Raw genomic sequence first — 16972 nt, forward strand, 5'->3', positions numbered from 1 at the left:
CATATATAAACATATACGCTTCACTAGTTTTGCTACTCTAGACACCAGGTCTCCACAAAATACCAATCAAGAAGTTAGTTCTGTAAGAGAAAGGAGCCCCTTGAAAGCATCACTATCAGCTTTAAGTTTTTCGTGAAATTAAGAGAAGGAAAACACCTACAGCCATTTTAGGTCTCTTAATCATCAGAAGCAAAATATTCTTCTCTTTGCATTTAAACTGTATTCAGGAGTCTGCTTCGTTCAAAAGATACACAGATTTTCCTCACAGTTACCTTGAATAAGATGCTGATTTTGGGTAAAGTCGTAACAATCAAATCTTTTCATTGTTACTTTTCTTTGATTTTGTTTAACAAAATTACTTAACATTGACTATGTGATCAGGCACTGTTCGAATGCTTTACATGAATTAACACTTTTAATCTTTGTTATAAACCTAGGAGACTGCCATTTTACCCATTTTGTAAATGAGAAAACTAATTTTACATAACTGTAAAGTTACAAGTAACATATCTGAGGTTCAAATCTAGACAGTCTCATGCAAGAGTCTACACTTTTAACCATATAGTGACTTTTAAATTCAATACAGACAGACACACAGCATCCTTACAGTGTTGGTTTCTGGTACAGCTCTGTTATTGACAAGTTGTGGGGACCTTCAGTAAAATTACTTTGCAAATCTGAGACTGTTTTTTTTACTTGTAAAATTAGAGGGCTGGACTTAATAACTTCCTAACAGTGCTGCGGTGGCTGAGGGGCTAACCTGGAAAATAGTTGTTCTGCTAGAAGTAAAAGTAGGAAAAGCCTCCAGACCTTTAATGAGGTTTCCTTCTTGGAGCCAATGGTCCAGGTAGTCTGGCTTCAGGAAATCCTTGAAATTATCTCCAGGTGCATACAAAGTGTATGTATGTACACAGGTATATTTTTCTAGGGGAGAAGATCCAAGGTTTTCATCAAATATTCAAAGTAACTTGGGACTCCAAAAAGGATTAACGATAACTGACCTATGAAATCACTTTTCAGCTTTATATACACTCTTGGAGGAAAACTGGAATCCAAGGTAAAGGGCTAAGGCCATATGATATGAAAAATAAAACCTGTATTTCCTGATTAAGAGCCAAGTGCTGTTAGACAATGATGAATAAGACAATAAAAATAATCACAATCTAAAACTGGGTACTGCCAATTGCTATTTAAAATCTGCTCTACTGGACAGAGTTAAAGTAAAATATCTCATTTAGAACTAGCCTATATCTGACACACACAATCTTTTTTTTTCCCCCCAGAGTTACAGATTTATAATAAACCAAACAAAAAGTACAATCACAAATTATATATAAAGTATTTTATTTTTATGCACATATTTACCTACAAAATTGACAGAAAATAAAACAATGCTGAATATATATAATCCCCTCTTAAAGACTTCTTAGGAGCAGAGGGTTTTATTGCTGCAGTTAAAGAATATTACACATGTGAAAGCTAAGATGGTCACATTTTAAGTTAAATGGCAGTCTTGTTAAAAAGTTTTTGTCCTGTTATTGAATTTTCAGCTTTATGTTAAATGGAAATTTACAAGATTGCTCATGAAATAATTTAAACTTTTCAAAATCTGCTCATAAACAAGTAAAAAGGCACCTCCAGTACTTTAAAATATTTACAGCAATCCCAACAGTTTGATCTTAAGGGCTCTTATAGTACATGTGGTTATTATACATACACAGTATGTCATGAAGACTCTGGGGACAGTGAGGACTGTCAGCTCCAGGTTGTGGCACTGCTCCCACGTTATCCTTGTGATGGAGGAGGATGATCAATCACACCTGTGCGGTACTAGCACGCCTACCACAGCATAAAATCCAATTATCTGTAACAATCTGACTGTCAAATTCCCAGACAATACATAATTTATAACTGAATTTACATATTCAGAAACCTTTCGAGCACTCTTAAAATTACGTAAAAAATAAAAAGTATACTTAGCAGTAAATGAAAACAATGAACTGAAAAATATAACCACAATAGTGGCTGAATTCAGTATCTGGCTTAACAAAAACTGGTTCTTAAAACATGTATAATCTCTTAAAACATAATGGAATTTTCCTGAGTCTAAACTCAGTCTGATGCTTTTCCTGCAGTATGGTTACAGGAATGCAGGGCACAGCTAGACATAACAGCTGGTTTTAAAGAGCTGTGGAATGGCAAGCAGATGTTCCTGAAATACTGGTGCAGGAAAACAAAGTCCACGCAACGTTTTCCTCTTTGTTTAAAACTGGCGTTGATTTGCTATTTACAGTAGTTTGCAAAAATACATTATAAAAACTAAAGGAGGTTCTGTTTCTAAGTTTAACTTAGTAACATACATACATACTTCATTTGCCAAAGTCTCTGCAGAACGTGAAGTACTAAAGTGACAGTAATACTGAAACACAGGTAATCCAAGGTCCCAAAGCAACAACAACGCTGTTGTCCAGGTAGTCTGGGTAAATATTGCACGCTTCTTGTCAGCTGTTGCCCTTGACCTATCCAGCTGTAGAAGGATCCTGTATGGCACTTTGCTGTCTTTGAAGCAAGGCTGTTTCAAGTCCTATGAGTGTAGACTGTCACTGAACATGAGGCCTAGGTTTCAAAATCAGCTTTCCTGTCTGTAAAAATAAATACACAGTTCTATGAAAAACTCCACCACTTATCTATCTGCCTTACAGGGCACTTGGCAGGCATCACAACACTTCCATTTAGTCAGGATTAAGCAATCAACACCTAGGTTTTCAAAGTTCTTTTTGTGGCACTTTCTTCTGAAACTTTTATTACTTTAAAACAAACACATCTTTATCTGATGACTTTCTTGCCTACTGTCTACCTCGAAATCAGTCAGTCGATCTACTTCATAAAATAAAATGCCAACTTGTATTAATTCATGCTCCTTACCGAAGGAAGTTTATAAAACATAATTAGAACTACATACTTGAGCAAAATATTTCTCCTTTTCTAACATACAAAAGTTTAATTTCCTCAAGTTAAAAAGTAAACCAACAGTTGGAGCAATGGATATTTGTACACTGCTGGTATTCAGTTTAAACTGGTACAAGTCTTTTGGAGGGCCAGCTGAGCCATATTTACATTAAAAAAAAAAAAAAAGGTATATACCACATAATCCAACAATTTCACTCCTAGGTATCTATCTGAAGAAAACCAAATGTAAGAGTAAAGATGTACATGCAGGTGTTTTTAGTTCATTCGTTCAACATTCACTGAGTGTTTCCTATGTCAAGCCCTGTGCTAAGTGCTAGAGATCTAGTAATAAATAAGACAAAGTCCCTGCCCTTATGGAGCTTAAGTTCTAGTGGCAAAGACAGACAATAAACATGTAAGATGGAAAACATGGAAACTGTATGTCCAATAAAGGATTAAATTATGGTACATCCATAAAACAATATATAATTAAATAAAATGGAAGACCTTAACTGAGATAATGCAGGCAAAGAAAGGGATAAGCCCAGGGACTGACACATACTTCCTGTTGTTGGGTGCCTTCAACTCACAGTGACTCCATGTGACAGAGAACTGCCCCATAGGGTTTTCTCGGCTGTAATCATTACAAAAGCAGATCGCCAGGTCTTTCTCCCACGGAACTGCTAGGTAGGCTCCAACCACAACCTTTCATTTAGCAGCTAAGTAAGCCTAACTGTATTCACCAGAAAGGCTCCTTGGCACATGTTTAAAGCTCAATAAATGGCAACTATTATTAAGTTCTATTGTTGAGTAGGAGACACAGGTTTCAAAAACCTGTAACATCCTGCTTTTATAAAATGTCAATGACAATATACAATGAGATATAAAATGTGATTACATTTGCTTGGTGAGATTTTAGGTAGTTTTAATTATTTTCATCCTTAGTCAAGTGTTTCCAGTATTTTGATCACCTCTCGGTTCTTTTACTTAACTTTGGTCATTTTTTTTTAATCACTCAATATTTATTGACTGAATCACTCAATATTTATTGACTGAATGAATCAAGGTGCATTGAACAGTATTTTTTTTTTGGACAGATCTCTGATACTAATTTCTCCACTGTGTTACTGAGGTCTAACTTATATATAGTCAAATGCTCAAATCTTCCAGTTTAAGAGTTTGGACAACAGGACATCTCCACCAATCAGCAAGTTCCTTCATGCCCCTTTCCAGTCCATGTTACCTGTCCCCCCTTTCACATGGACATAACTACTTTTCTTAATTCTCTTACCATAGACTAAATTTGCTTGTTTTTGATCTTTAAATAAATGGAACCACACATTGTGTGGTTTTTCGCATCTGGCTTCTTTCACTCAATGTTTCTTAGGTTCATCCGCGTCACTAGTTTCAGTAGTTTGTGCCTTTTTATATTGCTGAGTAGTATTCCACTGTACGAATATACCGCTGTTTGTTTATTCACGGTTTTAACCTATTTTAAATTGTACTTTTTATTACATGAGTAAGATATTAATGAAACTTCAAAATTCAAATAATTCAGATAAGCTGAAGTCACACGTTCCATCTACCTCAAATTCTAGTCCACTCTCCAGAAGCAACCAGCTTTAGCATGAATTCTTCTACATCATTTTCTATGGATTTATATTTGCATAAATAATATGAAATATTTTCAAGTGAAACGTATCACTTGGGATTTGCTTCAAAATATTCGACGGCAGTGGGGTTTTTTTTTTTTTTAATTCCAGTGGAAGGGAAGGCAGGCAAGGATACAGATGAAATAAGAATGGACATGAGTTGGTGACTGTTGACACTGGCCAGTGGGTACATAGGACTCCATTATACTCCTCTACTTTACGTTTGTAAATTTTCATAATTACATAGTTTCTTAGAAAATGGTACCAAACTGAGCATATTGTTTGGTAACTTGCTTTCTATACCTAACATTGAGCCATGGAGGTCTTTCCATGCCCACATTTGCAGGTTTACTGGTTTTCTATGGTGTAACTATACCACAGCCTATTTTACCACTCCCTATGGAGAAACATAATGAGTGTTTCCATTTTTTCACTACTGCAAATCATGTTGCAATGAGCAGCCCTGTACTGGTCTCCATGTGTGCATGATTGCTCTCCCTGAGGAAGATAACGAAGAGTAAAATGGTTGGGTCATGTACACTTTACCTTTTCAAAGAATGATGAAAAACTGCCCTTGAAAATGACTATCAATTTATATTCCCAACTAGTATATGGGTGTATCCATTTCACAATATTGGAGTTATAAAATATTTTATTTTTGCCAAGCAGGTAAAACAAAATGGAAACTCATTGCTTTAAGGTCTTTACATATGTTTACTGGCCACAGGTATTTACTCTTCTGTGATGTGGCTGTATCCTTTTCCCAATTTTTAATGTACTGTTTTCTTACTGGTTTTTTAAGTTTTAATGAGAGATAATTCATTTACCACAGAATTCACTTATTTAAAATGTATAATTCAATGATTTTTAATATATTCATTCCTTTTTATGGCCATATAATATTCTGAATATACCACGTTTTGTTTACCCACTCGTTCAACATTCACATACAAGTTTTTGTGTGGACATATATTTTCATTGCTCTTCAGTGTATATATACCTAGGAGTGGAATTACTGGGTCATACGGTAACTCTAATAACTTGAGGAAATGCCAGACTATTTTCCAAAGTGGCCGTACCATTTTACATCCCCATCAGCAATTTAGGAGAGTTCTGATCTCTCTATATTCTTGACAACACCTGTTATTGCCTCATTTTCTGACCTAGCCATTGTAATGGGTGGGAGGTGGTATCTCATTGTGGTTTTGAATTTCATTTCCCTGATGACTAATATGTTCATTTCTTCTTATTGATTTTTAATACATCTTTAATTCTTCTGGATACTACCCCTATTATATACCTTGCAAATACTTTCTTCTAATCATTGCCTAATATCTTGCCTTTTGCTGTACAAAAGTCTTAAACTTTGGTGCAGTAAAAATGTATCCTTATTCCATATGGCCTTTGTTTTGTGTCTTCAGAAAGTTTTTTCTATCCCAGGGTTATATTTGTCTATATTTCCTTCTAGCAGTTTTATAAAGGGATGTGTATTTTTAAAAAACATATTTGATTATGTAGAATTTAGTTTTCTTACTGATGTGAGGTAGATATCTAAATTGATTTTTTCCAAATGAAGAGCCAATTGTCTTAACAGTACTAAATAGCCTGGTTCCTTCCTTAGTGACTTGAAATACTGCTCTTAAAAAAACCTCTACAAATTAAAAAAAAAAATCTATGTGTCTGGTCTCTATCTTCTTGCGTTGATCCAGTTGTCTTCTTGCCCTAACCCTTTTCTTTTTGCTGTTTATTCTAATTTTCTATAATTAATAGTTATTACTTGTTTAATTGTTCTTTAATTGAAGGTAAAAACATTTTTATAAATAAAGAAAACCAAAATAGAAGCTACCAACCAAAATTGTGAGACACCCCATTCATAATACATTGGTACATAACCTATTTTTTAAAACACAGACGTCATATGTATTTATCTGTAGTTGCTAAATTAATCTATTTTCAGATCCTATATACAGAATACCATTACATAAATAAAAGTAGTTCACAAGACCAACATCCACAGAACCGTTTTTGGCCAATAATAACCATTGTATTTCACTGACTCTAAGCCTCAATTATAAGATGCATAATTATTTTATAAATCATTAAGAAAAATTAAAACTGTCAAATGTATTTGTAAGTACCATTGACTATTAAATGCATCTCAATTTCAGAGATGATAAAATGTAAAAAAATGTGTCTAGAATCAATGGTATAAGGTATATTCCCATTATTAATTCCACAGAGACAATGTTTTTCTAAAGCTAAACATTTCAGTCCTCTCATATATATAATTTTCAAATGAAAAAGAGTACTTACATCGTCACAAGACATATTATACTCTGCTAATACAGTTCGGCATCGAGCAGCTATACTGAACAGAAGTGGTCAAAGGAAAATTTATCATTTCAAGAGTAAGTTTTTAACAATCACCTCTATCATCTAGGAGGTGCATTATTTTGGTTCAGAGAATAACTCAGTCAGTGTAAAGGATACATTGATGGTGCAACCACTCTCTTGTGTATTCCAGCAAAGAACAAGCCTATGAGAGTGATACAGCTAATGGTGAAGAATGGATGATTCCACAGTGAGGTGAAGAAAGACACCTGCAAAAGAAGAGTTCCAAACACCATACTGTTAGACATCTTAGAACACTACTGATTCCTACCTCTCAGTCATATAGAAACATAATCTTCTTATCATCTAAATTATGAGGATCTGAAGATTTCTAACAATCCCAGTTCTCTGTATTACTACACTGAAAAATAAAAATAATGTATGTTTTCTATCTTCTCTATAGCGAAGAAATCTGGCACTGTTCCCTCCACTGACTGCAAGTACTCAAACCATTATAAACCCATTCCTATATTAAAAAAACAACCCTACCAAAAACATGTAGGGTTCAGTAAATGCACTTAAATCAGTGTGAAGCAATAGAAGAAGTGCAAGACTGTATAAGCTCCACAAGAGCAAGGACACTGTTTTGTTTACTGCTGCCGTCCCAACACTTGGCAAATACAGGTTTTCAACATATACTGCTGGATGAATGAAGATGAGGCCTCTGATCTCCATGAAAGCACAAGTTAAATGTACTATAGTTAAAATGTAATAGAGTTATTTTATTTGTTATTTTTTCCTTCAGGGATTTAAGCAAACTCTGCTATCATAACCTGGTCCTAATCTAATCATCACCTGCCACGTTTCCATATATATGTTACCACCTGGCTAACTCCACCATATCTCTGTAAGACTCAGCTCCAGCATCACCCTTCCTCTTTGCAGAAGTGAAACAATCAGTTTGACTTTGGAGCTACTAAGATTTAGATGGTCACAGGAATGGGGGCACTTAAGCAGTTTAAAAAAAATCAGTAGCTATCCATCGGAAATTAAAGTTCAAAAGAAAGGGCTAATTTTAGATTTGGGTGTAATCAGATGACAATAGAAAACATGACAATAAACGATTAAAAGAATGTGTAGAGACAGGGCCCAGGGTCCAGGATTGTAACAGGAATAAGCACCAAACCCAGACTACTGGAGAATAACAGTGTTTATCAAAGAAGCAAGAAGGTAAGTATTTAGAGTCTCAAAACAGAAATTAATGGCCTAGTTAGATGGGAGCAAGAGAATCAACCTAAATGTATTCCCATCCCCACACGAAGAGACGTGTATACATTCCAAGATAGTTAAATCTATGAAAGGCACCAGGAATATGGCCTGGCATGGTACTGTTTAAATAAATTTGTCAAATGAAGAAATGAGAGGCTGAAAACATCAGGAGAGAAGCTCCTGGAAGGATGAGATCCAGAATATCCTAATATTCCAGAGGAATGTCTTCTTAAAACCTGAGAACAGTTCAACTGCCACTAGCCAGCTATGTTTTTGTGGCCTGCACAATTTAACAGACAGTGTTTTAATTTTAATTAGATCAGTCAGCAACAGCCTTCTTTCTTCCATGGGAACAATTAACTACAACCAAACAGCAGTTGTTCCCTGTAGCTCAGGCCCTCCTGTGCTTTCCAATTTGCCACATTCCTTCTCTCCCTGGTTCATCCCAGATAACCACTGGCTTTTGAGCTTGCAACTCCTGTACAGACACAACTGGTGGCTACATCTCTGTCAGGGCTGAGGTTATTAAACAGTGAAGTATAAAGAGCCAACCCTTAGGCTAATAGCTTTATTCTCATCTAATTTAGAAAATTATATTAACTGTAGAATTTTGGTCCATTTTCAAATTACATTTAATTCTGTGTTTTATTAAGATCTCAACTAGTTGAAATCGGCTTATATTTTTCCCAATTAGAAGTGAGACTCATTTCCCAAGATAGACCTTTTCAATCTTCTTGCCAGCCTTCCACTCCTCCCCTAAAATGAGTACCAAGCACAGCCTTAGGATGAGATTTTTACAAATGAACACACAGGAGAGTTTCCTGTCTGTCATGAAGATCCCTCCATTAGCATAACGTTCCATCATCAACCTCTCCTGTCTTTAACACCTCCACCTCAGTGGATAAAACCTGGGAGATTGCATGTGAAACAAACTCCTGGCTACATGACCTGTCGTTGAGACTGAAAACAAAAAGCCTTACTATTAAGTGTTTTTCTTCTGTATAACCTAAAAGGTTACAAATAAAATTACAGTTAAATACAGTTTAAGAAAAGGGAGGAGATCTTTTAAGATCTATAAAAATTAAACCATCATTAGTACCTAAAGAAAGCTGCACTACGGGAAAAAAAACTTGACTGAAAAACTAGAGACACTTAGTTTTCTAGCAAAAAGTTTGCAGTTGAAACTAAGGCACAAGTTAGTAGAAAGAAGCAGAAATATAAAAAACATGCTATCAGCTTTCATCAACAGAGGCTTCAAGAAATAGTCTTATCTGTCAGCGGAGCAGGGGCTGGGGTCTGGGGAACTTGGTTTGAGGGGACTTCTAAGTCAATGGGCAAAATAATTCTATTATGAAAACATTCTGCATCCCACTTTGAAGTGTGGCGTCTGGGGTCCTAAATGCCAACAAGCGGCCATCTAAGATACATCAATTGGTCTCAACCCACCTGGAGCAAAGGCAAAGGAAGCACACCAAGGTCACACAACAACTAAGAACCCAAGAGACAGAAAGGGCCACATGAACCAGAGACCTACATTATCCTGAGACCAGAAGAACTAGTTGGTGCCCGGCCACAATCGATGTCTGCCCTGTCAGGGAGCACAACAGACAACTCCTGAGGGAGCAGGAGGCCAATGGGATACAGACCCCAAATTCTCATAAAAAGGACTGGTCAGTGGGGGGGAGAGAGATGCTGATGAAGAGTGAGCTAATTAAATCAGGTGGACACTGGAGAGTGTGTTGGCAACTCTTGACTGGAGGGGGGATGGGAAGATAGAGAGAGAGGGAAGATGGCAAAATTGGCACGAAACGAGAGACTGAAAGGGCTGACTCAATAGGGGGAGAGCAAGTGGGAGAAGGGAGTATGATGTATGTAAACCTACATGCGACAGACTGATTGGAATGGTAAATGTTCACTTGAAGCTTAATAAAAATTAATTAAAAAAAAAAAAGATGCAAAAGAAAGAAACAAAAAAGAAATAGTCTTATCTAATGGACCACATGAACCACGGCCTCCACCAGCCTGTGCCTAGAAGAACTAGATGGTATCCAGCTATCACCACTGACCACTCTGACAGGGATTACAAAAGAGGGTCCTGGGCAAAGCAAGAGAGAAATGTAGACAAAATTCAAATTCACAGAAAGACCAGACTTACTGGTCAGACAGAGACAGGAGGAACACCCCAGACTACGGCCCCCAGACATCCTGGTAACTCAGAACTGAAGCCACTCCCAAAGTCCACCTTTCAGCCAAAGATCAGAGAGAGGGTAAGCAGAAAAGATGAAGACCGTCAACAAGATGGACTGACACAATGGCTGCAACAATGGGCTCAAACACAGCAACAATTGTGAGGATGGCATAGAATCAGGCAGTGTTTTGTTCTGTTGTATATGGGGTCGCTATGAGCTGGAACAGGCTCCACAGCACCTAACAACAACATAGAACAAACAATAATACATGTGAGAAATGTGTTTCTTAGTTCAATCAAGTATACAAGACCAAATGGGCAACACCTGTCCAAAAGCAATGACAAGAAGGCAGGGAAGGGACAGGAAAACTGGACGAATAGACACAGGGAGCCCTGGGATGTGAAGGGAAGGGGGGTGAGTGCTGACACAAGGCAGGGATTGCAACCAATGTCACAAGACAACTTAGGTATACATTTTTGAATGAGAAACTAATTTGCACTGTACACTTTCACCTCAAGCACAATAAAATTAAAAAAAAAAATTTAATAGAGGGAAAAAAGACACCACCAAAAAAAAAGGAAATAACCTTATAAAATCTGTTACTGCATTTGGTGTAGTCATATTCTTGGACAGAGTCAACTAGGAGATCTCTCAGTATCTCCTATACTAAACTTCTGGCAAGAAATTTTTTTTAAAGAGGTAAATGCTAATAAAAGCTTTGCTTTACCATAGAACTGACTGTGACTTTATTGATCAGGTAACTTAGAGACTAATTTATAACTCAATTCTGGTAGCTCTGCCAGACTACATGGCCTACATATCCACGACTTGCTTCCCCTCTCGATTTTGGATTTTGACTTCCTAAGCCAATCTGCACTTCATCTAATCCTGACTTCTTATATTTACATTTTGCTATTTTATCATGTGTGTTTCCTGTAAAGTTGTCTCAAAAATACTTCATGGAATGTGGAAAGGTATTAACAGAGATGACTCAAATTGAAAAATGTTATAATTTTTAAAAGCTGGCACCAATGACACTAAATTAGCCAAGCAGAACAAAAAGAAAAGTTCACAATGAAGTATTTAAAAATGTACTAAAGTTCAGAAATGAATAAGGAGTAATGTAAGTGGAATAGTGCTTCGGTCTTTTTCCCTGTTGGTGTTGTGTGCTGTTGAGTTGATTCTGACTCTCAGTGACCCTACAAGGCAGGGCAGAACAGCCCCACAGGGCTCCCTAAGCTATAATCCTTACAGGAGCAGATCACCAGGTCTCTTCTCCTGTGGAGCAGCTGAGCTCTTCAGCACAGCACCACCAGGGCTCCTTGTAAAGATATTTAATTTATAATAGCCAGCCAAAGTTTTCTTTAAGCAAATTAATATGTGACATATTTTTTAATATAATGATTAATATTACCATTAGTAGTAATAAGAAACACTTGAATAACACTTTTACAATGAATAAAACATTCCTGTATCTATTATCTCATTTAATCGATTAAAGATTTAAAAACAAAACTTCTACCTTTTGTGTCTCGGGATCTATTAGCCAGTTCCAGGCACCAGTAGCTGTACAGACAGATACCACTATAAGAAGCACTGGTGAAAGATAAACATGAAATTAGTAGGCAAACCCTACCTGTGTGATACCACCACCACCAGTTTCTCTCAGGTGACAACCAAAGGACGTGGCACTTCATTACACGGAAAACGCATCGAACTCAAGAACTGGAGACTTGCCATATGACGCTGAAGAATTTGCTTAAACATTGTGAATCTCAAAAATTAAGTGAAGATGATACTGTCCCTCTTATTTCTTGGTCAGAATTTATGAAGATTAATGAAACCGAAACCAACAAGAGCCAAGATGATAAAACCTCAACCTAAGATTCTATGTTATATAGCTTTCAACGTGCTTTGTGCTGATTTTGCTGATCTTATAAATCCAAATAAAAAAACAACCACCACCAAAACAAAAACAAACAAAAGAGTCCTTCATTTTCTAACATGAACAAACCAGACAAAACTCCTTTTTGAATGCACTGGGAGTCTGCCTAAAGGACCTGCCTGTGGACAACTGCCTGCTACTGAATTAAACAAAGTGCGGCGTTAGGAAGTGTGGATCCGGGTGGAGTACACCAATTCTTATCAGGTTTTCTTTAAGGTACTCAAAGAAGTTCAAAGCATAAACTGCTAGTGGTAGACTTAGGAAATGTTTCTTTCTCCCCATGAAGCTGGGCTTATTTTAGAAATTCTAAACAGATCGTAAGTAAAACTTAGGAATATGTAGCATTACTAAAAAATAATAAACAGATATTAAAACCTAGCAAATATTCTGGGAATTGAGACAGTTACTTGTCTTTCAGTTGGGATGCATACATTTTAAAAATGTAGAAATCAAGCTTCAAAGAAAAATAACAGTAAAATCTTAATTATTCCTGGTGCTATATTTTTCAAAAATGTAAACACAATCTCATTTCAGGTATTTAATAACAGAATCAAAATTTCAAAATAATGTCCTAAGCTGAGAACAAATTAAATTTCTTATAATTCTATATTACCAGTAAAAATACACTATTTTACACAGGTATTTTTAAAAACTGAAGCAAAAAAAAAAAAAAAAAAAAAGCTGAAGCAAAACAAAAAATTATGACCCACTTAGAAGGGCCCTCTTAAAAACGCCTTCTTTTATTTGATTGGTACATCACCCCAGCTGGTATCATTTACGTGTAAGCACAGAAACCATGACTCAGAAAAAAACTAAAATACATTCATTATATTACATTTTATAAGATAAAAACGTATATAAAATCATATACATTTTAAAAGGTTCTCAAGTAACGGGGAAGCAAAGGTTTGGGGGAGGCCCCTAAGTAAACCAGAGAACAGGAGAAAACCATTCCTTGTCAATTCTAAGCAATCATAATTCGCACGGTATGTAATTACAACTATGCAAATAGATCTAATAAAAATTACATAAAAATCTTGACATGAGAAAATATCCCTAACTTCAATCACGCTCTTATGGTTCCACAAAATAAACGGTGTCTTCAGTGTATTCATGGCTGTATTTCCTTCTTGGATTACATTTCAATAATAAACATCTAAACAATCCAGACTGGTCCCAACGGAGGCTGCTCAGGAGGGTTGTTTGCTGACATCAACGCTTGTATGTGTGTCTGCAGTTCATATATGTTACCATGAGGCATTAATTAATTCTTCCATTAACCACATTTTGCAGCACACCTTTCATATAGAATTCTCATGATATTTATGAATAAACGGCAATAATGTGAATTTTTCCCCCAGGTCAGCCTCCAAAGCAGCACAATTACACTCTGTTAAAAATCAATTAATGGTAATTTTTTCTTGTTCAATTCATAGTGTTTGCAAGTATATCTATAATTTAAAAATATGATTTCTCTTAAAACTTCAATAAAACCCAAACCCACCACTGGTGGGTCAATTCTGACTCACAGGGACCCTATAGCATGTTGGTAAACTGTGAAATTGCTAAATGGGTTTGGTGCAGTGAATTACTTAATATGCCTTTTGTCGCTCCCACCAAATGGCTGGGTGGGGCTATGGAAATGAGGTGCTTATGGCCTGTCAAGGAGATTGGATAGCTTGCTGATAATGTAAATAAGGTGCAGGTGGGACCATGCAAATAAGGTGTATGGAACCCTAATGAGGGGATTGGTCAGTTTTGTCATCTCGATAGGCTTAAAGGGAAATGCAGAGAGAGGGAAGGGAACAGTAACACAGAAGGCAGTGAGAGACTGCAGTGCGGATTAGCAAGAGCAACAGCAGCAAGAAACGGCAGGAACCAGGAGAACTGCACCACGTTGCTATGGGGTTTCACGTGGCTAAGGGTTGTAACACTTGCCCAAGACAGCCCCCAGCAGGGGCCAGTAGTAGAGGGTGAGAAGAAAGTGTCCTGATCAAGGAAGTGTGTCCTGAGGTTTTCTGTTACTTCTGAGTTGTTTCTGACCCTGAGTTTGTACCCTGTTACTTCCCTAATAAACCACTGAGCTGTAAGTATGGTTCCTGAGTTCTGTGAGACTTGCAGCACCCGAAGACAGCAGGGAGAGTACTAAGCGGAGGGAAAGTAGTTGATGTTGGAGATGATGGAGTGGTACAGCAGTTTGGAAAAGTTGGACATTTGGGGTATCTTTAACCTCCACCTCATAGGAACCAACTCTGTGCTGATCCTTATAAAAGAAATTATTCATTTAACAGGCTACTGAAATTTTTATTATGTTCGTACTTAACAAAGTTGTGATATTCATTTAATAAAAAATCATGTATTTTAATGAAAAAAATTTCAATTACACAAAATAGATCATTCTTTTAGGATGACTAGTCATGAATTTTTAAAAATTTCCTTATAATGCACAATGTAGAATGCTAAGTTAAAAACCTTGTCAAAACAAAAGGAAATCTGACGGTTTAGTGACACATTAAATGCAAGGACTTGTTAGTCAAGTTTTACATAAAAAGCAAGTCATTCCTAGGCAGGCGTAAACTATCAACTGTCCATTTCTTTTCACTTAAAAAACATTCAGGGAACTTACTTCTCCAACGTCCAGTGGCAGGTTGCAGACAATGAATATACTCAGTAAGTCTTCTCTCAAAGGCCTTGAGATCTAGGTAAAAAGATTTCAATTTTCTAATCAGCCACTCATCGGTGTGAGTGTATTACGATGAAACTTCAGATACTCGAATTTCTTCAGTTCTTACAAACCAACTTACACGTATCACTGCACTGTCCACCTCATTTACCACCACAGCCTTAGGCACCTGACAAAAACAGTAAGCTTCTTTAGTTTTAATTTCACGCATAAGGATGCCGGCCGGTTCATTTTTAGAAGCTTTTTAAAACGGTAAATGGAAAGCCAACAGCAGGCTCAGCCAGTGCCAAAAGCTAGGTTTCAGGGAGTTGCAAATACAAATAAAAAAAAAAAAGAAGGATCAAAATCAGGTTGAGCTTTAATTCTGTTGGCACCAAAAACTTTCTATCAGACATAACAACGTATTAATTACCTAACACCAAGTCCTAGAGATCTATCCGACTGCAATTATCCGTTTCCTATTTTTAGCTCCTATATTTAATTAAGGAAACCCTGGTAGCGTAGTGATTAAGTGCTAAATGGCTGCTAACCAAAGGGTCGGCAGTTCGAATCCACCAGGCGCTCCTTGGAAACTCTATGGGGCAGTTCTACTCTGTCCTATAAGATCGCTATGAGTCGGAATCGACTCGACGGCACTGGGTTTGGTTTTTTTTTTTTTTTTTTTTTTAATTAATGGTTCCGCTTGCTGTCTGGTCTTACTGGGCTGGTTGACACCGCTAAGATCTCCTTAGAAGGAGTGCGAAAAGACACTCCCTTCTCCTCCGAATGGGTTACAGGTGATCTTCGTGGCGCTACTCGTGCCTTGTTCTAAAACACTGGGGCCTCCACGGTGCCCCCTCGGAATGCGCAGGGTGGGGTACCCTTTCCACAGCCACATTCCTTAAACTTCAAAAGGAGCCCGGGGAGGACTTCCTCATCCCGGCAGGATTCCAGAAACCACATCAGGAATCAGAAATGCAACTCGTAAGGCAAACAAAAGAGAGGTAAAGTGGACATTCGTACAACACACAACAGGCAAGTGCTCCCACTAAACGGAAGCAGAGCCCCACGGCCTAAGCTAGGAGGGGCCGGAGGAACGCACGCGTGGCCACAGCGGCCGCCGAGGCCCCGCGCTGGCTCCGGCCACCCCGTGACCCCACAAGGCGCCCCCCCGAGCCCCGGGCTCCGTCAGCCCATCATCCACGGCCTCCGCTCCCCGGGGCGGAGTCTACACCTCCAGCCCTCGGCTGCCTCACCGCCTTCCGCGAGGCAACCCGGGGCGAAACCGAGCGGCCAGATGGCCCGCCCTACCTTCCGCCTGCTCCAGCGAGTTCATGTCGGGCAGCAGCTCCGGTCACCGTCTCGGCCCCGTCCACATCGCAGCTCCACGACCACTGCCGGCTCACAGCGCCAACTCCCACCGCCAACCGCTCCGCTCTAGCCCTCCCTGGCGCACCGCCCCTGCCTAGACCCGCTACTCTCATTGGGCATTTCTGCCAAACCCTCCAACTAAGACAGTTTTCTATTGGCTAATTCTGGCAGTGACCCGGGTCCCAGCGTCCGACGGTCAGCTGGAGGGACCAAGAATGGCTCCGCCGGGGCTGGCGTAACGCTGGCGCCGCCTCCTGCCCTGGGGAGGAACTGCGGCCTGTCTGAGCCCAATTCGCTCTTCTAGTGTTTATTGAACAGAAACCAAGGAGATGCTCCTGTTCTCAAACAACTTACAGTCTAATAGGGGAAACGAGATAAGAACAGGCTACGTGCTAACTAGACCCAAAGTAATGGGTTTCCTTAATTATGGCCATCTCTTTCCTAGTTACCCAACCCCTTAAATATTTCTTAATTCTCCCATTTCTCCCTTGGTTACTCTTTCTCATGTAACTTAACTTTCATAAACCATAAAGGAGGTAAACAACAAATACTCATTACTTAAAAAAAAACTGTAAGTTCTTGAAAAAGAGGAACACAGTATTAT

General features: G+C 38.1%; 1 protein-coding gene across 2 annotated transcripts; it reads right to left on the reverse strand.

The window, feature by feature from the left end:
* Nucleotides 1-1216: 1216 nt before the first annotated feature.
* Nucleotides 1217-16439, reverse strand: CNEP1R1 (CTD nuclear envelope phosphatase 1 regulatory subunit 1). 2 transcript variants are annotated; one of them, XM_049863642.1, is made up of 6 exons: nt 16309-16439; nt 14962-15033; nt 11913-11986; nt 7092-7201; nt 6915-6969; nt 1217-2642 (listed from the first exon to the last, which is right to left on the reverse strand). In XM_049863642.1, exons 1-6 carry the CDS (start codon nt 16331-16333, stop codon nt 2601-2603), a joined length of 378 nt encoding a protein of 125 aa, XP_049719599.1. In that variant the 5' UTR covers nt 16334-16439; the 3' UTR covers nt 1217-2600. The 2 variants fall into 2 exon arrangements, with proteins under 2 accessions (XP_049719599.1, XP_049719600.1); XM_049863643.1 differs by having other exon boundaries at nt 2604-2642; nt 6915-6964.
* Nucleotides 16440-16972: the final 533 nt, after the last annotated feature.

This window comes from Elephas maximus, chromosome 21 (genome assembly GCF_024166365.1).
Source record: "Elephas maximus indicus isolate mEleMax1 chromosome 21, mEleMax1 primary haplotype, whole genome shotgun sequence".
Lineage (NCBI taxonomy): Eukaryota > Metazoa > Chordata > Mammalia > Proboscidea > Elephantidae > Elephas > Elephas maximus.